Below are 23930 nucleotides of genomic sequence, written 5' to 3'. Positions count from 1 at the left end.
GGTGATTCTTCTGCTTCCTTGGAGGCTTCTCTGAGCTTCAGTGTAGTCTGAGACACCTGCTGGGTTTTGTTGCTGCCAGAGTTTGTTAAGCTTCTGTGGGAGTTGGTGGGGGGGTGTTGTCTAGCCAGCTGTAGAGTCTCATTGCACCTACCCTGGCAGGGAACAGTATCCTAGGTGAAATATCTATAATCCCCTGGCCTGGACTAATCTTACTACAGAGGAAGACAAGTGCAATGGACACTTCAGGCAATACATTATCTGCCAGATCACCTTTGCTCAAATCTTGCCCATTACTTGGCAAATAAAGCAGCAAGTATAGGGCAATCCTGCCCTCTTTACACCTACTCAACTATTTGGTGGCCCTAATTGTCTCCTTTCACCTGCCAGGTCCAAGATTCCCCTTTACAAATAAGAAGTACCTGCTCCCATGTAAATATCTCTAGGCCCCACTATCTATCTCCTCCATCTGGCTGCCTTTTCCTCAGTTTGCCTGGACAGCAAAACTCAGGGAAGACCAGTCTGATTCCCATGCCCTCTCCACCATTCTGTCCTCCCTCTTCCAGACTTCAGATGCCACTGTTCCATGGAACTGCCCTTGACAAGTTCACCACTGGCCTCCAGACTGCTGAATCCAGTGACCAATTCTCAGCTCTCATTTTGGCCTCTCAGCAGCCTCAGACACAACTGTTTCTTCCCTCCTCCCTGAAACCACTTGATCTGTGGACACCACACTCTCCTGGTTTCCCTCCTGCCCCTCCGTCTACCTCTGAGTCTCCGTGCTGGCTCTTATTCTTCACCAGGCTAAGTGTTCCAGGGCCCTTCTGTCCCCTCAGTCCTTGGACCTTCCTTCTTCTCTCCACCCTCCCGCTCTCAGAGACCTCCCCCAGGCTCATGGCCTTGGAGCCTGTCTACAGGACGATCACTTCCAAACTGTATCTCTAGCCCTGACTTCCCCACAAGCTCCAGATTTGACTGTGTAGGTGGATACTTGACATCCTTGCTCACAGCCTGCTTGGCACCTCCATCACAGCCTGTCTAAAACTGAACTTGACTTCCCCTCACCTGCCCATGCTACAGTCTCCACATAGCCACAGAGCTTTCCAAAGTGATCACACAGGGAATATCCTGGTCATCAGTGCTTATGACGCTGCCTTTCATGGCTGATGGCCTAGGCACCTTGGAAATTTCACTGTGGTTACAGTGCTTTCCTAATGGTAGTGAGTACACTTGAAAATGTTTACAAGTCATTCAATATCATTTCATCAAGTTCATGCTCTATTCTTTTGTTTATTTAAATGCCTCTTGTGATGGAAAGCTGCTTTCCACCACCACAGCCAGCCACTCTGACGGACTGTGATGACAATGTTCTCGCTGGTCCCAGTCCCTGTGCCCTTATTCCTTCCACAGACTCATAAACCAGAGGGACTGCTGGGTATCTGATTGCACAAGCTAAGGAGCAGTAGTGCCAGGCCTTTGCACAAAACTGTAGCACCAATGTAGACTTAGACCAGAATATATGCCATGTGCAGATACATATCTTCTCTGGCTCTCTGTGCAGTCAGACATCTTATTTGCTGGGGTGTAGAGTGATATCATTTCATCAAAGATGGGCACTATAAAGGACAGAAAAGGTATGGACCTAACAGAAGCAGAAGATATTAAGAAGAAGTGGCCAGAAAACAAAGATGAACTGTACAAAAAAGATATCCATGACCCAGATAACCTTGACGCTGTGATCACACACCTAGAGCCAAATATCCTGGGCCTTGGAAAGCATCACTATGATCAAAGCTAGTGGAGGTTATGGAAATCCAGCTGAGCTTTTTCTCTTTTTTTTTTCCCCCATTTATTTTTATTAGTTGGAGGCTAATTACTTTACAATATTATAGTGGTTTTTGTCAATTGAGCTTTTTCAAACCCTACAAGATGATACTGTAAAAGTGCTACACTCAATATACCAGCAAATTTGGAAAACTCAGCCATGGCCACAGCACTGGAAAAGTCAGTTTTCATTCCAATCCCAAAGAAAGGCAAGTCCAAAGAATGTTCAAACAACCACACAATTTCACTCATCTCAAATGCTTTCAAAGTAATACTTAAAATTCTCCTAGCCAGGCTTCAACAGTACATGAACTGTGAACTTCCAGATGTTCAAGCTGGAAATAGAAAAGGCAGAGGAACCAGAGATCAAATTGCCAACATCTGTTGGATCATCGAAAAAGAAAGCCAGTTCCAGAAAAACATCTACTTCTGCTTTATTGACTATGCCAAAACCTTTGACTGTGTGGATGACATTAAACTGTGGAAATTTCTTAAAGAGATGGGAAAACCAAACCACCTGACCGGCTTTCTGAGAAATCTGTATGCAGGTCAGGAAGAAACAGCTAGAACAGGACATGGAACAACAGACCGGTTCCTAATAGGGAAGGAGTATGGCAAGGCTGTATATTGTCACCCCGCTCACTTAACATATATGCAAAGTACATATAAAATTCCCAGGCTAGATGAAGGACAAGCTGGAATCAAGATTGCCAGGAGAAATATCAATAGCCTCAGATATGCAGATGACACCACCCCTATGGCAGAAAGTGCAGAAGAACTAAATAGCCTCTTGATGAAAGTGAGAGGGAAAAACTTGGCTTAAAACTCAACATTCAGAAAACTACGAACATGGCATCTGGTCCCATCACTTCATAGCAAAAAGATGGGGAAACAATGGAAACAGTGGCAGGCTTTATTTTGGAGGGCTCCGAAGTCACTGCAGATGGAGACTGCAGCCATGAAATTAAAAGACACTTGGTCCTTGGAAGAAAAGCTATGACCAACCTAGACAGCATATTAAAAAGCAGAGATGGTACTTTGCCAACCAAGGTCTGTCTAGTCAAAGCTATGGTTTTTACAGTAGTCATGTATGGATGTGAGTTGGACTTTAAAGAAATCTGAGCACCAAACAACTGATACTTTTGAAGTGTGGTGTTGGAGAAGACTCTTGAGAGTCCCTTGGGCTGCAAGGAAATCTAACAAGTCCATCCTAAAGGAAATCAATCCTGAATATTCATTGGAAGGACAGATGCTGAAACTGAAACTCCAATACTTTGGCCACCTGATGCATAAAACAGACTCACTGGAAAAGACTCTGATGCTAGAAAGATTTAAGGAAGGAGGAGAAGTGCACAACACAGAATGAGATATTGGATGGCATCGTCGACTCTATGGACATGAGTTTGAGTAAACTCCCGGAGTTGCTGATGAACTGGGAAGCCTGGGGTGCTGGAGTCCTTGGGCTTGCAAAGAGTTGGACATTACTGAGCAAGTGAACTGAACTGAACTGAGAGTAATATCAGGATATAGTATTGATTTACATTTCCTCGTCATGAATGGTGAACATGACGATATTCCTTGCATTCTTCCGATTGGAAAATTTATGATCAAAGAAGACAGTGAAATTAGGCAGAGGGAGAAGTTGAACCAAAACAGGATCTCAAAGAGGTCCTATATGGGGCTAAAGTGGCCAAAGCTGATATTCTACCTGGATCTGGTTTAGGATCAGTTGCCCCTGTGCAGGAAACTCTGAAGCTGGGACCACCCTGCCTTCTTGAAGGTGCATCTAGCAGTCCTTTTCCAGGGTCCTCCCTCAAGACAGGTTGGAAGAGCCATGGATGAGAGCTGAGACCAGTCTTGTGTTGGCCACCTCCCAGCTGTGTGGCTTCAGACAAGTCCTTCCCTTCCCAGAGCTCCTCATGTTACTGGGTATCCGGGGCTAAGATGGGGGCCCCTACTGACCCATGTACAGAGCTCAGCCGTCCACCGGGGTTCTGTGCCCTTCACCTCACAACCCCCTTACAAGTAAGCAGCCATGGAGCAACCTATGTCCTGGGTAGTGTGGCTCCTGTGTGGTCTGAGGACCTGCTTTGTCTGGTCCTGCCTGTTACTGGCTCCTGACGAGGTAAGTACAGGGTTGGAGAGTAACTGCTCAGAAACCATAGAGCAATGTGGCAAAGCAGTTCTATATGTATGAAACTAACAATTAAAAACTGGATTTGAAATGTGTGTTTTCTCATTTCTTTGGTAATTTATATTGTATTTTACAAATGGATGGTCCTCTTTGGTATCTCAGTGGTAAAAGAATCCGCCTGCTAATGCAGGAGGTGAGGGATCAACATTTGGTCAGGAAGACCCCCTGGAGAAGGAAATGGCAACTAAGATCAGTATTTTTGCCTGTGAAATCCCACAGACAAGCAGCATAATGGACTACACTTCATGGGATTGCAAAGAGTTGGACAAGACTTACTGCCAAAACAACAAAAGCAATCAAAAATAAATAACTTTGTGGTAGGTTAGAAAAAAGAAATATTACAAAAATATCAACCTTTAACATGACATATTGAGGTAATATTTCCCACTATTCAAGGGAAGTGGAAGTAGCTCAATAGTGTGGACTCTTTGTGAACCCATGGACTATACAGTCCATGAACTTCTCCAGGCCAGAATACTGGAGTGGGTAGCCTTTCTTGTCTCCAGGGGATCTTCTCAACTCAGGGATTGAACCCAGGTCTCCCACATTGCAGGTGGATTCTTTACCAGCTGAGCCACAAGAGAAGCCCACTAATTGAGGGTAACTACAATAAGAACGTCTGACATTTTTACCACCTTGAGAGGGAGGTGGCCCTTTTAATCCTGCAACACTGATATTTACTGATAAGACCAGTGCTTGATGCTGTTCTTGTTAATATTCAGGGCCCCTCATAAAATAGCTGAGGGAAGGAATCTTCCTGCCTACTATTTCCATCTATCTCTCACTAGGGATGTAACTTGACAGATGTGGCACAAGTTCAACTTGTAGAAGAAGGAAACACTCAGGCCAGCTCTCTGGTAGGGAGTGAGAAGAAGATATGGGATCTAAAAGAAGTTCATACCTAGTTGGTGATTGATACAAACCCTCTCAGGTCTTTTAAAACCATTTCCAAGCATTTATAAAAAGAACAGATGAGGAAGAGCTGGCATTAATTGGACCCTCAGTTTTGGATGAACAATTTTTAGATGAAGATGGGAGGGAATAAGTGTTGTGAGGGGACATTTAGCCAGCCGGTGGGTCAAGTTGTGGGGGCGTATAACCAGTTGATGCCATTGGTGTTTTCAGAGTATTATTCTGCCAAGATTGAGGACACAGAAGGCAAGGTGAAAGCAGGACACCTGGGCAGACAGGTTTCATAATGGGACCAGAATTCTCGAAAGGTCCTTACCTCTGTTATGAACCTAACCTCTATGAGGAGGTCACTGTTAGTTATACTGAGATACTACACCTGGAGCATCCACCCAGAGCCCAGCACATAGTAGGTGCTCACTAGCAAGTTACTCAGGCAGCTGACTCTGCCCTGCTGTGGGGTCACTAAGACAGATGCTCAGTCCATCCTGAGGCATCCACTGTCCTCCTATCTGTTCCATGACTCGCTTCAACTCAAGTACCTTGGAGGCCTCCTCCCTACCTGATGATGAATTCCTAACCCTTGGACAGGACCGTAGTCTCCCAGACACAAGGCAGTGTTTCTCAGGAACCCTGTCTACACTGCCCACTCCCATCTCCATAGATGTTTGCTTCCCAAAGGCCTAAACCTTAGCCTCATGTTTCCTAATCCTCACTTTCACCCTGAATCTTACCAGGAAATCTCATCCAGCTGTGCTCTGACCGCTCCCTCCTCCCTGCCTTGGCTCTCTCACAGCTCCCACGCTCCCACCCCTCTTATCTCCTGACCCTACAAAGTTCATTCCACAGGAGAAGGTGAGGCTTGACCAGCCCATGTGATTGCAGACGGATCTGTGCTGACAGATCCACTGTCAACTATCATGTCATTACCATCCAGGAGTGTCACCAGGTTAGACCCCAGCAGGTCCTTCGTCCCCTGTGGGTCATGATGACTGAGAACTTGTTCCAGGTCACCAGCTGCCTGATTTCAGGAGGAGACTCCAGCTCTGCCCAACCCTGAGGGCCTCTGAGTCTCCACCTGACAGCTCCTGTGCTCCGTGGAGTGTCTGAGTCAGCCTGCGTGTTGGTGGGAGATCTCCCTCTGAGGGAGTGTCCCTTCGGGCGGGCTGGGGACACAGAGGGATGTCAGGTAGCAGGCGCTGTGTAGTATTGGACCCTTGTTGTGCAGCTCCTGGCTCTCTGTATCCATGGGGATGCCGACTGCATAACAAACATCCCACAATCAGTGCTTAAAACATTAAAGCACATCTTTGTTCACACAATAGCCAGTGCGGATATAACTATTGCAGTTCCTCACTAGGCAACACTCCTCTGAGTTCACGCTCTCTGCTTCCTTTTCGTGCAGCTCAAAGTTGTGGTGAATGAGGGTATCTCCTTCCCTCTGGCCCTGCCAGTCTCTCCCCATCCCCCAACCCCCATCCAGGAGCCCTAAGTCGGATTCTCACCTTGTACTGCGTCCCAGCCAGGCCTGGGATCACAACCATGATTCCTACCTCTGACCTGTGCTCACAACTTTGCCCCACATAGGGTTCTGCTGTGTGGACATCTCAGCCTTTGTTCTCCCAGGAGACTGCTCCAGCAGCACCCACACCATTAGAGTTGCCTAGTCTAGTCTCTGAGGGTTCATGGGCTATCACTGTGGTAATGCTGGCAAGATGCCTCCAGTGACATCACCTCCAGGTGTCACATCGTCCTATGGAGTGTGAATTGGACTTAGGGACTCGAATCCAACTGAGAGAGTAAGGTAGAATTGATGCCACATGCCTCAGAGGTTAGGCAGTAGAAGGTGTCTGCTGCTCTCTAACACTCTCTTTCTCACCCTCTGTCTCTCCTTCATGACTGGCTTGCTCTGGAGAAGTCTGGTGAGTGGCAACTACCAGGTAATTGACAAGCCCACAAGTAGGGCACTGATCTTCTGCCAGAAGCTTTGTGAGTGAGCTTGAGAGTGGGTCCTCCAGCCCAAATCAAGGCTCTGGTCCTCCCACACTAGAACAGGTTGGCTGCCTCCTCATGAATGAACTGAGTGGGAAGCCTCAGTTTCTCCCAATGTCCAGGGTACATAGTTGACCACTCATCCATTAATGCTCATGGCCGGTCACCCCAAGAGAGCCCACAAATTGATTCACTGACTGTGATCAGGAGAGTGAGTTGGGAGGGCAGAATATTGGAATTGAGGAGGGGTGTCGATGTGATATGGCAAAGGAGGTGACATTCATTGGCCAATTTTAGGAGATAAGGTGTCCAAGGAAAAAGATCAGCAAGTCCCAGAACACGGTCGGTGAGAGCAGGAATTCATAGAAAAACCACCCAGCTACCCAGAAAAGTGAAGGCATAATAACTCCATGCTGCCTTCAGACACTAAGGTCTGCAGTGGTTTCTTACCAAAGAAAAGGAAATTGCAGTGGGCAGGAATTTATCTCCTTGGCGATTCTTGCCTTGCTTTCGTGGTAACCTGCCACCTCCTCAGTCTTCCCTCGTGGAAACTGTCACTCACCATCTCAAACCTGTTGCTCTTGATACCCACTTCTCTTAGGAACTGATAGCACCCACCTGATCAGGTCAGAAGAGGCCATCATGAGATGTGGAGTATATATTTGACCTGACATCTAATTACACCAACCTACCAACATTCCCTTGTGGCTCAGATGGTAAAGAATACACCTGCAATGCAGGAGATCTGAGTTCAACCCCTGGGTTGGTAAGATCCCCTGGAGAAGGAACAGCTACCCACTCCAGTATTCTGGCCTGGAGAAATTCATGGATAGAGGAATCTGACAGGCTACAGTCCATGGGTCTGAAAGAGTTGGACATGCCTGAGTGACTTTCACTTTCCCACCCTTCCTCACAAGATGCAGAATGGTTCATTATTTCAGTAAATCTATTCCACTCCTAAGATTTGAGGTACACATTGTGATGCTTGTTCCTCTGATAACAAAACGGAGGTTTTGAGGGGATGTAACTTGCACGTGGTCCATGATAAGGTTTCGGTCAGGCTTGGATGCATATTCACATCCTTGAGATGGCCCACATTCATAGTGATTGGTGTTGTTAGTTTCTGTTGGAAGGAAAGCTATTTTCACACAAAGCTGTTAGGACTCACAGTACTGGCCCTATGTTCCCATCCTGTCCCCTCCCTTATGATGTATGTCGCTGATCAGCAGCCCAGAATACCTCTCATCAGAGGCATATCCTCGTCTTCTCTGCTTGCAGAGACACAGAACCATTCACTCCTCATGTTCCTTCTCTTCCTGGTCTGCCCTGTGTCTGTACATAGCCTCCCCCTTGTCTCCCACAGAACAGGGCAGAGGTGGTAATTTGGAGCTGACTGGTCAAGGAGGAAGAGGCAATATGCTCTTCTGTGGCCCACTGGATCCACCATGTGGAAAGGGGAAACGTGGCCTCAGGGCTGCAGGGCCAGGCTGGGATTGAATGGGAGGCTTTGATCAGTGTTCCCAGTTGGGAGGTATGGTGGAAGAAGAGAAGAAGGCTGAAACAGAATCCTTCCATTGATAAACTGACATTGATGAACCTCCCTTTTGTGTCAAGCTCAGGGCTGAAGTTACAAAGGATGAGTAGGGGTTTTCTCGTGGAGCTCTCAACTTATGTGACATCAGAGCTGAGGGCAGAGATCACCTTAGTCACTCAGGAAAACAGAGACTCAGAAGAAGGGTGAATAGGTATGCTCATGGTCATTTAGCCAGTGAGAGAGCTGAAGTCTCCTTCCCCACCTCATGGGCCTCTCTGGCTGCCAGCCTGGGCCTCAGACGACTCAGAAACTCAAAGATGCCTAGTTGAATCTGGAGGTTTTACTGGAGGAGCTTGGAGGAGAAATCCTTGGACTTGCTGGTGGCTTCTGTGCTGTCACTGAAGGCAGAGGAAGAAAAACCTGCTCACTGGAGCTGCTCTTTGTCCTGCTCATTGAGTGACAGGATCACAAAGGACACAGACACAGACATCATTCTCTCCCAACCTCTCTCCCATTTCTCAGGTGGGCAGACGTGAAGAGGACCCATTACAGAGGAGGCACAGCTGGAGAGGAAATCACTGATGCCAGAGTCTGGTCTCCTCTGCCAGGAGCCAGCGGTGACCTGGGGCCTGACATGGGGTAGAGCTGCAGGAGTCAGGGAAGGCTCTGGAGATGTGTTCCACCTCCAGGAAGCCTTCTGGGATCACAGCACATCCCTCCATCCACCCCTTATGCCAGCTCTGCATTTTGGAGGAGCCCCTCCTCTGGGTGGCTTTCAGCAGATCTCCAAGTGTTGGTCTCTGGGGACGTTGTACTTGAGCTTGTGGGCTTCGAAGAGATTTTCCAGCTCTTTCATGTAGCGCTGGTGAAACCTGTCCACCTCCTCCTGGGAGGGAAGTGGTGTCTTCTGCACCTTGATGGGCTTCCCCACTACAAGACACAGAGGTGCGTGCTGGCTCAGAGCCGGAACCACTGAATGCATCAGGACCTTGTTGTTCCCACTACAATGGTCATCTCAGCAGGTAAGCACTCTAAATCCTTCCCTTTCCATTCTATTTTGCACCATAGATTCTAAGATGTTACCTCAACTACAAGAGTCTGTATATCAACAGCACAGCCAGCGGGAATGCATGCATTATTTCTTATGTTATCCTAACAATCCTATGAGGAGATAGCCTGGTATTATTCCTGTTGGACAGCTGAGGAAATGAGACCCAGGAGGGTTAAATAACTTGTTCAAGGTCACATAGCAAGGAAAAAATCAGTACCAGGGTGTAAGCCCTGGGGATGGGCTCTTAGCCTCAGGGAAAGTTGGATCTGGAGTCTCAGAGGCCATGATTGGAAGAGAGTGTGTCTGTGGGAAGAGGTGGGAAGACAGCAGCTGACATGTCTTCTTCTCTTGGGAATGTTCCTGAGGCAGCAGCACTGTAAACATTCATTAGAATATTACCACATAATGCAAACAAAGTTTGGTAGAGGGCCTTGCCTGTATTCAACTAAGAAATGACTGGGTGAGTGGAGATGAACAGCTCTCTTAGTTCTCCCACTGGAACCTAGTTGAAATTCAAGAAGACAGCAAATAGTCGAAAGACAGTGCTAAGTCTATGGACTAAAGCCCAAGTCCATTATTTACAAGGAAATCCCTTTGGCTCTCCTTCAGAGACTGCTGATTGCTACTTTACACAGGGATCTAACAGAGCTGCCATGGTCTTGTATCCACCTTCGCCAGTTACTGTCATTGGACCCTGTGGTCAGAATTAAACCCTCGTTGTCTTGCATAATAAAAAGGCAAATACTCTTATCAAACCTCAACCTTGTTACCAAAGGCAGGGTGACCTCTGGAATGCTGGGTGATCTCTCTGTGGATCTAGGTTTGCAATCAATAAAATGGAGATGAGAGTCCTGTTCACAAGTTGGGAAACATAAGCTGCTGCATGTGAGGACTCAGCGCAGTGTCTGACACTCTGCAGTGTCTCAGTGATCAGGAGTGGCTACTGCCCTTTGTGCCCCTGTCACTCTTCTCACTCTAGACGGCCTTTCGCCGGGTTGCTTGCCTGTGTGTCTGTTTCACACACCAGAAAGTGTCCTCCACAATGTCAAGGGTGTACTGAGCCATTTCCCCTTGCAGCTCAAGCCCAGGCCTCTTACTCTGTAACACCTCCCCTTCCCAGCCCGGGTCTAGGCTCACCCACAGTGCTGATGGGTCGGTGGTAGGGCATGAGACCAGAGCTGTACTGGAAGACTCCACGGCCACAGAAGAGAGGGATGGAGCCTCTAGTGCTCTTGTGAAGTCGGTCCTGGAACCACCGCAACCAGGAACCCCGAGAGTTCTCAACCTGGTCATATATGTCATTCTCCCCAAAGGAGAAGATCGGCACCAGAGCTGCCCTAGAGGGAGACAGGAGAGAGGGCATGTGGAGGGGCAAGAAGGCACAAGCTGGTCCCCTAGCCTCCTGAAGGGACCTAGTGATCAGGAACTGGAGCAGAGGACAGAGCCCTGGGACAAAAGTAGACCTCGGGTGTCTCACAGACCTGCCACGGCCTTGCTTTATAACTTCAAGTGGGTCATGGCTCTTCTCAGGGCCAATGACTGGCACTCGGACTTTTTCTGAGTCCGTGCTCTCTCTGCTTGCCTCAAGATAGGCCGCTGAGTCTGAGACGAAGTGTTGGGACGAGGAAAGGACTTCATTCGGAGTGGATGACCAAGAAGACGGCAGGCTAGTGTCTCCAAATAACCATCCTGAAGGGCCAGGTTGCCAAGTTCTTTATGGATCATAGATTGGGATGTAGGTGAGGACACAAACTGAGAAGATGATTTGATCCTTGCAAATGCCTAATAGAATGGCGAGCCTCAGGCAGAGGAGTGTGTTAGTTTCACTTCCTTACAGTCCTCTACAGGAGGGCAGCTCAGGTTGTCTTCCTTAGGCAGTTGGTGAAAGCTCCAGTGGCGAGGACCCCATGAGGGTGGAAGCCAGCGAGGTGGTTCCGGGAGGGGTCCAGCTCAGCGGTCTTCACCAGCTGTAGGGACAGCAATCTGGTGAACCGGGGCTGCACCTACTTACACCCCACCCCCATTCCGGTCTCCCTGTTATGTTTCTGTGCTGACCTCCTCTATGTGTCTCCTGGGCCCAAGTGCTATCACACCCCATGTGAGTGTCCTGTGATGAGAGATGGCCTGTCTGAGGGTCCTGTCCCTAGTGCAACCATGGAGCAGAAGAGATGCTCTGGGAGACTATGGAATGAAGAGGGAGAGAACAGACCCACGAATGGATGAGGCCAATGCCCCCTGCCAGGGAAGGAAGATCCCTGCCCAAGGCAGAGGTAGGACTCCTGGGAAGAAGTCTGGAGACAAGCCAATGTCCTATGTGGAGGGAGACCTTGTCCCAGGCAGATGCTGACTAGAAGGAAGGAGCCAGCACAGGAGGGAGTGAGCCTCTTACCAAGTTTTGTGGCATCTGGAGTTCCATCCTGGGTAAAGAGCTGGATCCCTGAGTCCCTGTGACTCAGTGTAAGAGACCCCAGGGTGCTGAAGGTAGATGTTGGGAGCAGGGGAATCAATTCTCTAGTGATGCCTGCAGGTGTGGGTGGAGAGGGGTCAGGGAGGTGTCCTGTCAAGTCTGCAACACTTCCTGATACCAGGTCACAGCCTGCCCGCAGCAATGCACCCCTGCTCAGGCCTTGGCCTGGGTAGACACTGCTTTCCTGGACAATGAAATCTTACACAGAAACCCAGCTCCTGAACTGATCTTCAGGATGAGAGGGACTCAATTGTCCTCGGGTAAACACTGCCTGATTCTCCAATGTTACCTCTGTGGGAAGCCCACTGGGTGCATTTAGAAAGCTCCAGTGCTCAGCAGTAGTCTGCTAAATTCTCTAGAAACTCTGCCATTACGCCCTAGCTGGTAGAATCACAGCATAAAGGCTTGTGATATGAAGTAGCCCGAGCAGAGTTTTTAGGACAAGGAATGTGGCTTGCCTGCCTTTAAGCCAGGAGCCACTGTTGCTACAACAGACAATGGGCCTTGAAAGGAATTCAGGATGGAGAAAAATAGGATACTGGTCACAGAGAGTGAGCATGCACATCACAGAAATAGTTGCAGTGAGCCCAGATTTTGTATCTCCCCATATGTAGAAAAACAGGAAAATCCTTAACTGGAGATGTCTGCTTTTTGACTGGCAGTAATCTTTTGATGTTTAGCTACATGGGTTGTTTTGTTTTCTTTTATTTTTGCAACGAAGCCCCATAAGTACTAACTTCACCCTTCCCTTTTAGAACAGCTCCTCAGAGATTTCTGAGAAGCTATCTCTGAATATGGTCCTCAGTAAGGCCTCAGAACAACACACCTGACAACTCTAAGGTTGTACACTTGTTTTCACTAGATAGCAGAGACTCCCTGAAACCCCTATCCACTGCCAACCGGAGATCCCTGCAGGGCCTGCTCTGTTAAGGTGTGTGGATGACTTAGAAGTTGTCCTGGGAGGTGACAAGAGTCCAGAATCTGTGAGCCGCAGCACCTCCTGCAGACCTCAGTCCAGGAAAGGGAGGTGAAAGTGCATGTCATCGCTCCCTCTGCTGGCCGCTCGGTGGTACTGCCCGCGGTCTGCAGCTGCTGTTGCCCCAGGACTGCAGTGGCCTACAATCCCGAACACTGTGCTCCTGAAATTTCTGCAAATGTGTTTCCCACAATGTCAGTAGTGTCCTATGTGAAAAATCCTCTGGGGGAGATACCTGGTTCCAGGAGGGACAGAACAGGCATAGATAAACGGGCACAGAAAAGCTCAGCAGTGTTTTTCTGCCAGATGTGCAAAGGACAGCAGTTCCAGGGATGATGGGAGAGCCAGGTGCTGTCCTTAGAGCCCCAGGATCGCCTGATGTCTCATGGAATCCACGCAACCCAAAGATGTATGTGGCAGCATTTCTACTTTCACACATGAAGAAATTGAAGCTCATAGAGCATGTGTGACTCATGTAAGGTCATACAGCTAGCATGTTGCAGACCCGTGTTAGAACCTATTTCCACTCCCAGAGGTGACACCATATACATCCTTGTCTCCTGTGTCCAAAGAGGGCCATCTGTGCCTGTCTGGCTCCTCTCTGTGCCCTCATTCCCTTACTCTTCCTAGCCCCACTAGATAATTAACCATCACAACTGCTTACATCCAAGGGTTTAGCCTGTTTGGGATTCAGAATGGAGCAAAAGTCAGTTCACTAAAATTCAGGGGCCTGCATCTCTAAGGACTGATCCTTGGTCCAGAGTTCAGTGAACAAAACGGACACGAGGTACCATGAGCCAGAGATCAGAGATTAAGAGATAGGCTGAAGAGGATAACTGGACTCCTTAGTGGATCCCTGAGGAAACTATGATTCCGAGTGAGCAAAGCTCTGTCCAAGGATACATAACATATAAAACACACAGGGGTAGGACACATCCTGAGGGCTCTCTGCTCTGTGTCTATTCTCAGAGCCAATGCACACACTTTAAAAGCAGTAAAAGAACCTGCTCTATATCCTTGCTCACATCTTCTTCCCTCTCAGGGTATCAGTATCATCATCTGATAAAGTGTCAGCCAGATGCTGTAAAAATCTTGTTTCCATTATGGATTCTTTCACCCCAAGCTTAGACTATCGAGGGATTTATACCTATAAGATACAAAAGTGTGCTGCACTACAAGGCCAGCTGGGTTCCTCAAATCCTGTTCATTCATCAGTTGTCACAGTGGCCTCACCTCACTGAAGTTGGACAACCACAGTGAGACTAAAGCTGATTCTTCCCCTAGTCACATAGCAGTAGAAGCCTGTCTTCTGCTCCCGGCCCAGCATTCTGCTCACTGCACACAGGGTCAAACATCCCCATGGACAAATGAGGACTGTGGTCCTTACCACTCCCTAGACAGCCCCATACTCACCCAGATGGGGAAATAGTCCTTCATGTACTTCCATATGGTCCAGTGCCTTATGAAAGCACTCTGCCTGCCGCCCTGCCATGGCGTGTCTTGATCCATGTACCACCAGATCATGTACAAGATACTGATCATCCAGAATCTTGTGAACAGTAGGCCAATGAATACTATGCGGCAGCCCAAGTCTGGGTAGGGATGCAGGAACCATTAGTGGTCAGAGATGTGAAGGAACGAGCTCTCCCCGTGTACCCAGCTCTAGCAGCACTGTCCTTTCCAGCCCTCCTCCTAGGAGGAAGCGATCAGCTTCCCAAGGTTTGGAAAAGGAGAGCATGCTGTCAACACCACCAGTGTCACATTGAGAGCCTGGATTTGAAACCAGTTGGCCTAATTTCAAACTCGCCTTTTCCCACTGCGAGTTGCTTACTCATTTGGGTCTTCCCTCTACAACTCCAACTCCTTTTTGGTCTGTATTCACCAGATTCTCAATAAAGGCCTGATGGAGATGTGATAGGATGAACTCTTTCTGGTATACAGTCTTTAGAAACCCCACAGAAAAGGCATTCTTTCTACCCAGCCCACTTCCTGTCTACTCCCAACTCACCTTTCCATAGATAAATCCCACCACATTTCCCCTTTAGTTAAAGTGCGCCCATAACTTCTTATAACTTTGAGGCTCAGTTCAAGCACTTCAACCTGATCTCAAGCTCCCCACTGGTGGCCCAAACCCCATCTTGTTCCAGTCTCACTCACCACATGCACCTCATGATCCAGCTACTCTAAGCTACTCAGCTGATACAACTCCCAAGTCTTTAGTTTTGCTGAGCTCTTTCTGTTGCTGCCAGGCCCTGTCCTGCTGAAGGAAGGAGGGAGGAAGAGGACACCTCATGCCTGGTCCATTCATCAGGACTGCAGCAGGGCTAGAGACAACCCCAGTAAGCAATTCCTCCCAAACTTATGATTCTGAGTCCTGTCTCAGGCTAATCCTGGTTTTGACTCAGGGTCAGGTGGTCTTTGGGGCTGTCTTTAATCTGATGATAATTGAGCCTCACTGTTACAGAATATTGTATCTTCTCCATTCCATTCCCTCCACTCAACACACTTTGCTCATACTCATAAAGAAGCTCATCCCCTACCTGTAGTCTAGTTGAAAGTAAGGGTAAACCGGGACTGTGATTCCAGTCCGACTTCCTGGAGGAGGGGAGTTTTGACCCAATCTGAATAGTGCATGTGTGGGTGCTAAGTTGTTTCAGTGGTGTCTGACTCTTTGCAACCCTGTGGACTGTAGCCCTCCAGGCTCCACTGTTCATGGGATTCTCCAGGCAAGAATACTGGAGTTAGTTTCCATGCTCTCCTCTAGGGGATCTTCCAGACCCAGGGATCAAACCCGCATCTCCTGTGGCTCCTGCATTGCAGGCAGTTTCTTTAGTGCTGAGGCACAGGGGAAGCCCAGTCTGAACAGAAGCAAAATGCGTAAATCCAAGTAGGCTGGGGCTCCCAGAGGCTCGCTTTCTGCAGAGCACCTACAGCATGTCAGGCGCTGGTGTTGTGCAACTGCAGCCGTGGACAACGGACAGGAATTCCTGCCCCCCTGGTGCTGGCTTCAGAGTTGTGTTTGGAGCACTTTGTTTTGTCTTTTCAATTTTAATGATAGTAAAATATGTTTAACACACACAAGTCATCGAAATGACTCTTTGGTGTTTTTTTTTTTAAGTTTTCATTACGGTATAGTTCTTGCAGATATTGTACTAGTTTCAGTTGTGTAGGAAAGTAGACCTGTTAAACTCATACACGTATCGACTCTGGATTTGCTTTTTTTCTTAATTCCTTTCCTATACAGATCATTACAGAGCACTGAGTCGAGATCCCTGTGCTATATAGCAGGTTCTTATTGTTATCTATTATATATACAGTAGCGTTATTTGTCAATCCAAATTTCCCATTTAATCCTTCCCCCTTATCCCCTGGTAACCATAGGTTTTTTCCTACTTCTGTTTTGTAAATAAGTACATCTGTACCTCATTTTTGATCCTGCATATAAGTGATATCACATAATATTTGTCTTTCTTTGGCTATCTTCACTCAGTTTGACAATGGCTAGGTCCACACATGTTACTGAAAATGGCGTAAATAAGTTCCTTTTTATGACTGAGTAATATTCCATTGCCTGTATTGCTGAATCTTCTTTATGCATTACTCTAATGGATATTTAGGTGGCTTCCATGTCCTAGCGTGTCAGGAAGCATTTAACAGTAAGATTCCTGTGTGCTCTTTCCTCTCTCTCTTGAGCCCTCTGTTCCTTATCAGTCCCTGTCAGGGGGGAGAGGAGCAGGCAAGACTCTCCTAGGTTGGAGATCAAAGAGATGGGATGCTTGCATAGGATTTCCTTCATTAGCTTTTCCATTTGGTGAAAGGGGGTATTTATGAATCTCTTTCGTTACAGAATGTTCAAACTACTACACAATTGCACTCATCTCACACGCTAGTAAAGTAATGCTCAAAATTCTCCAAGCCAAGCTTCAGTAATACGTGAACCGGGAACTTCCAGATGTTCAAGCTGGTTTTAGGAAAGGCAGAGGAGCCAGAGATCAAATTGCCAACACCCACTGGATCATCGACAAAGCAAGAGAGTTCCAGAAAAACATCTATTTCTGCTTTATTGACTACACCAAAGCCGTCAACTGTGTGGATCACAATAAAGTGTGGAAAATTCTGAAAGAGATGGGAATACCAGAACACCTGACCTGCCTCTTGAGAAACCTGTATGCAGGTCAGGAAGCAACAGTTAGAACTGGACATGGACCACCAGACTGGTTCCACATAGGAAAAGGAGCCCTTCAAGGCTGTATATTCTCACCCTGCTTATTTAACTTTTATGTAGAGTACATCATGAGAAATGCTGGGTTGGAAGAAGCACAAATTGGAATCAAGATTGCCGGGAGAAATATCAGTAACCTCAGATATGCAGATGACACCACCCTTACGGCAGAGAGTGAAGAGGAACTAAAAAGCCTCTTGATGAAAGTGAAAGAGGAGAGTGAAAAAGTTGGCTTAAAGCTCAACATTCAGAAAACTAAGATCATGGCATCTGGTCCCATCACTTCACGGGAAATAGATGGGGAAACAGTGGAAACAGTGTCAAGCTTTATTTTCTTGGGGCTCCAAAATCACTGCAGATGGTGATTGCAGCCATGAAATTAAAAGATGCTTACTCCTTGGAAGGAAAGTTATGACCAACCTAGATAGCATATTAAAAAGCAGAGACATTATCCTGCCAGTCAAGGTCCGTCTGGTCAAGGCTATGGTTTATCCAGTGGTCATGTATGGATGTGATAGTTAGACTGTGAAGAAAGCTGAGCAGAGAAGGATTGATGCTTTTGAACTATGGTATTGGAGAAGACTCTTGAGAGTCCCTTGGACTGCAAGGAGATCCAACCAGTCCATCCTAAAGGAGATCAGTCCTGGGTGTTCATTGGAAGGACTGATGCTGAAGCTGAAACTCCAATACTTTGGCCACCTCATGCAAGGAGTTGACTCATTGGAAAACACCCTGATGCTGGGAGGGATTGGGGGCAGGAGGAGAAGGGGACGACAGAGGAAGAGATGGTTGGATGGCATCACTGACTCAGTGGACATGGGTTTGAGTAGACTCCGGGAGTTGGTGATGGACAGTGAGGCCTGGTGTGCTGCAATTCATGGGGTCGCAAAGAGTCGGACATGACTAGCGACTGAACTGAACTGACCTGAACTTTGTTATGGATTGCCTCTTGGCCTTATGGCCTCTATCTCTCCTTGTTTCCTTGGTAAACTTGTAAAGTCTGGTCTCTTGACCTTTATCTAAAGAAGCTACTGGTATATGTACTCTTATAGAATTCAGTAAAGCACCTTTGCTCCATCAGAGCTTCGGTCCCCGTGTCTTTCTCTCTCTCTCTCTCTCTCTCTCTCTCTCTCTTTCTCTCTCTCTATTTCTGGCTGATTCCTTGAAGCGTGAGAGCCAGCTGTGTAACCCAGGAAATATTAGCCTCTTTCCTTCTTTCACTCTCTCATTGTTGACTCCAGACAACCAGGTTCCAGCCCAATAAAGGACCAACACTAGCTATTGTAAATGTGCTGTTATGAACATTCAGGAGATGTATCTTTTCAAACTATAAGCTCATAACAGAGGCCTTATGGAGAACAGTATGGAGATCTCTTATAAAACTATTAGAATACAATAGGACCCAGTAATCCTCCTCCTGGACATATACTCAAAATGATTTTTGACTGTCAATTTGGCAGCATTAAATTAATTCACATTGTTGTGGAAACAATACCAGCCTTCATCTCAGAACTCTTTGCATCTTCATAAACTGAACCTCTGTACCCATGAAACTAGAACTTCCATCCAGGTAGAGAGAATAAAACCAGTTTTTAATAGTGGTTCATTGTGGGGTAGGATTTGGAGGAAATCTTTGACTTTCAGAACACATTTTGTTTCGATGTGTTAAATAGCATGTATTTGTTTTTCAGTCAGAAAAAAAGAATTTTAAAATGTGGGCACTTCTACTTGATCTGAAAGAACTCCCCCATCTAAACACCTCCCTCACTCTGGCGTCTCCTTTAACGACTGTCAGCAGGCAAAATCCAAACTTGGGTATATTTGCAGTCCCTAAGAAAGGAAACTCCTGCTTTCTCCTCATAACACCAGGAAGGAAGGATGTAAGATCCCACGTTACCAAGACCCAGAGAGGGTATTCAGGTTAGCTAACCTCATACAGAAAGCTAGTAGCATGAGTGGTGGTTTCAATTCTACCATTATGTCCATATCAAGCTCCCAACATCCATTCATTCAACAAGCATTTATCAACACTAACTCTTCTAGGAGATGGAGATGCAGATGAGAACAACACCAGCTATTTGAAAGGAGCCTACCATCCTGCTCCATCTTCCTTCCAGGTTGAGAGAATAAAACCAGTTTTTTAATAGCGGTTCGTTGTAGGGTAGGATTTGGGGAAAGTCTACGACTTTTAGAACACACATTTTGTTTCCATGTGTTAAAATAGCATGCATTTGTTTTTCAGTCCGAAAAAAGAATGTAAAACTGTGGGCATTTCTACTTGATCAGAAACTCCCCCATCTAAACATCTCCCTCACTCTCACATCTCCATCACTCCTTCATAATCTCAGATATGCAGGTGACACCACCCTGATGGCAGAAAGTGAAGAAAACTTAAGAGCCTCTTGAAGAAAGTGCAAGAGGTGAGTGAAAAAGTTGACTTAAAGCTCAACATTCAGAAAACTAAGTAAATAGCATCTGGTCCCATCACTTCATGGCAAATAGATGGGTAAACAGTGGAAACAGTGACTGACTTTATTTATGGGGGCTCCAAAATCACTGTAGTTGGTTGCCAGGAGCCATTATGGGAGGTCCCGCCCATGACGAGGTCATGAAGAAAATAACCGGGCAGGCAAGGCCGTCCGGGACCCCATCCATGACGAGGTCACGAGGAAAAAACCTGACAGGCAAGGCCGTCTAGGATAAGGGACCCTCCAGGTTGGCCTCGGCCTCTACCCCACCCTGTATTCTCCCCCCTTTTCTGCTGTTGTTCTTGTTTACCCTGCTGTGGATTCTTGTGTTGCCTGCCGAGAGCTCTCCTGCTCCTCTTTCACTGAATAAAGACCAACTTAAAACCCTAATTAATAAATCTCCTGGACGCTGCTGCCCTATGAAGGGGCCAGGGATGAAGGAAGTGCTTCAATTCAAACATTTTGCTGGCATTCTGGCTTGTTTGATAAATGTGTGATCTCATTGCACAAAATGCTCATAATTGTTCTAAACATCCTAAGCACAGTACACTAACAAAAGAAACTATTAAGCATAGGCCCCTTCATGGGGTGAGAAAAGCTCCACAAATATGATAGCCACAAATGTGCCTAATAGAAAATACTTTAGATAGAGATTAGCTGGCAACTTCTTGCAGGTAGTTAACTTTTAGACTAAGAGCCTGTTTTGTGCCATATCTGCTGTTTCTGCAGTCCTTCGCATTTCTGTTCTGTAAAAATGTAATCCTATCTAGTTCCCATAGAGATGACGCTTATTAGAAAGAAAATAGATTAATTATAAGAAAAACAGGGTCAGCTACTGAAGTTGCTTAAGTCACACCAGGTGCAAGCCATAAAATGTTAGCAGGCCTGAAGGCCAAATGATAAGAAAGACTCTTGTGAACCAAAAAGTATGTGGGTGACATCCAGTTTCTGTTGAAGGTCAAGTTGCTGTAATGTTTTGAGATGACCTGTGTGTAAGCAATATGCACTTCCCCCAAAGATGTTGTTAAGGGTATAAAGGGGCCGTGCAAACATAAACGTCAGTCTTAGCCCCGAGCTTTGTCTCACTCTCTCTCTCATTCGCCGACGCCGTTCATCCTGAGGGTTCCACTGGATCCTGCTGGGGCTGGACCCCGGCAGATGGTGACTGCAGCCATCAAATTAAAAGAACTCTAACTCCTTGGGAGGAAAGTTAAGACCAAGATAGACAACATACTAAAAAGCAGAGATATTACTTTGCCAACGAAGGTCCATCTAGTCAAGGCTATGGTTTTTCCAGCAGTCATGTATGGATGTGAGAGTTGGACCATAAAGAAAGTTGAGTGCTGAAGAATTGATGCTTTTGAACTGTGGTGTTGGAGAAGACTCTTGAGAGTCCCTTGGACTGCAAGGAGATTCAACCAGTCCATCCTAAAGGAAATCAATGTTGAATATCCTTTGGAAGGACTGATATTGAAGTTGAAACTCCAATACTTTGGCCACCTGATGTGAAGAGCTGACTCATTTGTAAAGACCCTGATGCTGGAAAGACTGAAGGCAGAAGGAGAAGAGGGCAACAGAGGATTTGATGGTTGGATGGCATCACCAACCCAATGGACATGAGTTTGAGTAAACCTCAGGAGTTGGTGATGGACAGGGAGGCCTGGCGTGCTGAAGTCCATGGAGATGCATTGAGTCTGACGCGACTGAGTGACTGAACTGATCTAAACTACCTTCCTGCGTGAGTGTGTGAATTACAGAGAAGAGGAAAGAAACACATTAAACAAGTAACCCACCGGAAAGTATTTGTTACTGGAGCCTGAGTCCTCAGGAACATGTCCTTGTTGACCTTTCAGGCCACATCTTCACCCTCCCCAAACAACTGTACTAGGCCAGCATGAACCATCTCTTCATTATATGTGCAACGTTTACTGGCCTCCTGGGAAATCTTACCTTCCTGAAGGCCTGTACATTCTGCCTGGTAGATTCATCTCCTAATATCTTTGGAAGAGAGCCCCTTCTCTCCACCCACTGCCTGCCTCTCTAGTCCAGGGTAGGTAATCTTTTTCAAAGAGCCAGATTGTAAGTATTTCAGACAGTGAGGCTCAAGAGGCAACTTGGAGGATATTGCATAGGCACAGAAACATTTAAAATGCAAGCATTTAATATGCAAAAGCCCATAGACTTCAGACAAGGGGAAACCAGAAGGTTGATGATGTGGCTCCAAGTTACCTCACCACCAAGCAATCAGACGATTCTCTAGGAGTTGATCATGCACCCAGCATCTCTGCATCACCCAGTCTCTAAACACCGATCCCTGGGTAATCAAAGGGGTTTCAGGCAGTTTGAGCCTTAATTCCCTGGACTCCTTCCTTGGCCCCTGCAATAATGACTGCACTCTCTTGCCCTGAAAGCCACTCTCAGTATAGGAGATTTACTTTGTTTCCACAAAGACCCAAATCTTATTTCCTAACAACGGTCCCCTGTCATCTGTCTCCCCCAACATCCCAACACAGAAGATCCCTAAATTACAGCTAGTCACAAACAGAGTGGGCCTTGTCACTCCTGTACCTAGAGTTCTCCTGGGGATCCCGTTTGCCCTTAAGATAAGGGACAAGGGACAAGCTATCGTTCTTGGCATCAGAGGGTCCAGATGCCTTTTCTCAGCTGCCCTCCTTCTAGCTCCAGGCCCAAGGTCACTTGCTTCTCTGACTGCCCCTGTACACTCCCACATCCCAGGCTAGGCTGAGGTGGACACGGACAGTCAGACAATTCCTGATGGCAAAACTCCCCCAAGGCCATGTGAACAAGATGTCCCTCATTCCAAGTGATCCCCAGAAACTAGGTTCAGCATCCACCTTAGGACCTGTATCTTTCCCCCTTCAATGCACCATGTGCACCTGAAGTGGCAGGTGCCCATGGCCTCCCAAATCCATCTCAGCTCTCCTTACGCAGGGCCAAGTAAGAGAAGATCAACTGCAGGACCGCGAAGGTCTGCAGCCTGCGTTGCAGTGGCACAAACAAAGGTGCAAACTCCACCGTGCTGATTCCTCTGCTTCCTCTGGAGGCTTCTCTGAGCTCCAGTGTGATCTGAGACACCTGCTGGGTTTTGTTGCTGCCAGAGCTTGTTAAGCTTTTGTGGGAGTTGGGCGGAAGGGGAATGGTGTCCATCCACCTGTAGAGTCTCATTGCACCTACCCTGGCAAGGAGCAGTATCCTAGGTGAAATACCTAAAATCACCTGTCCTGTACTAAGCTTACTACAGAGGAAGAGAAGTGCAGTGGACTCTTCAGGCAATATCTTATCTTCCAGATCACCTTTGCCCAAATCTTGCCCATTACTTGGCAAATAAAGCAGCAAGTATAGGGCAATCCTGTCCTCTTTTCACTTACACAACTGTTTGGCTGCAGTAATGGTCTTCTTTCACCTGCCAGGTCCACGGTTCCCCTTTACAAATAAGAGTACCAGCTCCCATATAAATATCTCTAGGACTCACTATCTCCCCCATCTGGCTGCCTTTTCCTCAGTTTGCCTGGACAACAAAAGTCACGCAAGAGCCGGCTGATTTCCGTGCCCTCTCTTCCACTCTGCCCTCCCTTTTCCAGACTTCAGATTCCTCTGTTCTATGGAACTTCCCTTGCCACTTCTCAAATGGCCTCCAGACTGCTGAATACAGTGACCAATTCTCAGCTCTCATTTTGACCTCTCAGCAGCCTCAGACACAACTGTTTCTTCCCTCCTCCTCGAAACCACTTGATCTGTGGACACCACACTCTCCTGGTTTCCCTCCTGCCCCTCCGTCTACCTCTGGGTCTCCATGGTGGCTCGTAGCCTTCAACAGACTAAGTGTTTCAGTGCCCTTCTGTCCCCTCAGTCTTTGGACCTTCCCTTTCCTCTCCATCCTCCCCACTGACTAGGCTGTCCATCACAGCCCATCTAAAACTGAACTTGACTTCCCCTCACCTGCCCATGCTACAGTCTCCACATAGCCACAGAGTTTTCCAAAGTGGTCACACAGGGATATCCTGGGCATCCAGGGCTTAGGACGCTGCGTTTCATGGCTGATGGCCTAGGCGCCTTGGACATTTCCCTGTGGTTGCAGTGCTTTCCTAATGGAATTCCTTCCCTTCCCAGAGCTCCTCATGCTACTGGATATCAGGGGCTAAGATGGGGGCCCCTACTGACCCATGTACAGTGCTCCACAGTCCACCGGGGTTCTGTGCCCTTCACCTCACAACCCCCTTACCAGTAAACAACCAGGGAGCAACCTATGTCCTGGGTAGTGTGGCTCCTGTGTGG

The 23930-nt window shown here is 47.3% G+C and overlaps 1 protein-coding gene across 1 annotated transcript; it reads right to left on the bottom strand.

Annotated features, from left to right (window-relative positions):
- Nucleotides 1-9225: 9225 nt before the first annotated feature.
- Nucleotides 9226-22820, bottom strand: LOC133060450 (2-acylglycerol O-acyltransferase 2-like). The gene is made up of 6 exons (XM_061147959.1): nt 22583-22820; nt 14358-14536; nt 11378-11468; nt 10983-11103; nt 10639-10838; nt 9226-9380 (listed from the first exon to the last, which is right to left on the bottom strand). Exons 1-6 carry the CDS (start codon nt 22818-22820, stop codon nt 9226-9228), a joined length of 984 nt encoding a protein of 327 aa, XP_061003942.1.
- Between the last annotated feature and the right edge of the window lie 1110 nt (nt 22821-23930).

Source organism: Dama dama, chromosome 1, assembly GCF_033118175.1.
Source record: "Dama dama isolate Ldn47 chromosome 1, ASM3311817v1, whole genome shotgun sequence".
NCBI lineage: Eukaryota > Metazoa > Chordata > Mammalia > Artiodactyla > Cervidae > Dama > Dama dama.
Note: the sequence above shows the minus strand (reverse complement) of the source record. Positions and strands in the feature narration are given on the sequence as shown.

Coding starts and splice junctions, on each gene's coding strand:
- LOC133060450 (XM_061147959.1), bottom strand. CDS start 22,820: ATGAGACTCTACAGGTGGATGGACACCATTCCCCTTCCGCCCAACTCC. Junction 11,469..14,357: donor AGGACTATTTCCCCATCTGG/GTGAGTATGGGG, acceptor CTGTCCCTACAG/CTGGTGAAGACCGCTGAGCT. Junction 10,839..10,982: donor ATAAAGCAAGGCCGTGGCAG/GTCTGTGAGACA, acceptor GTCTCCCTCTAG/GGCAGCTCTGGTGCCGATCT.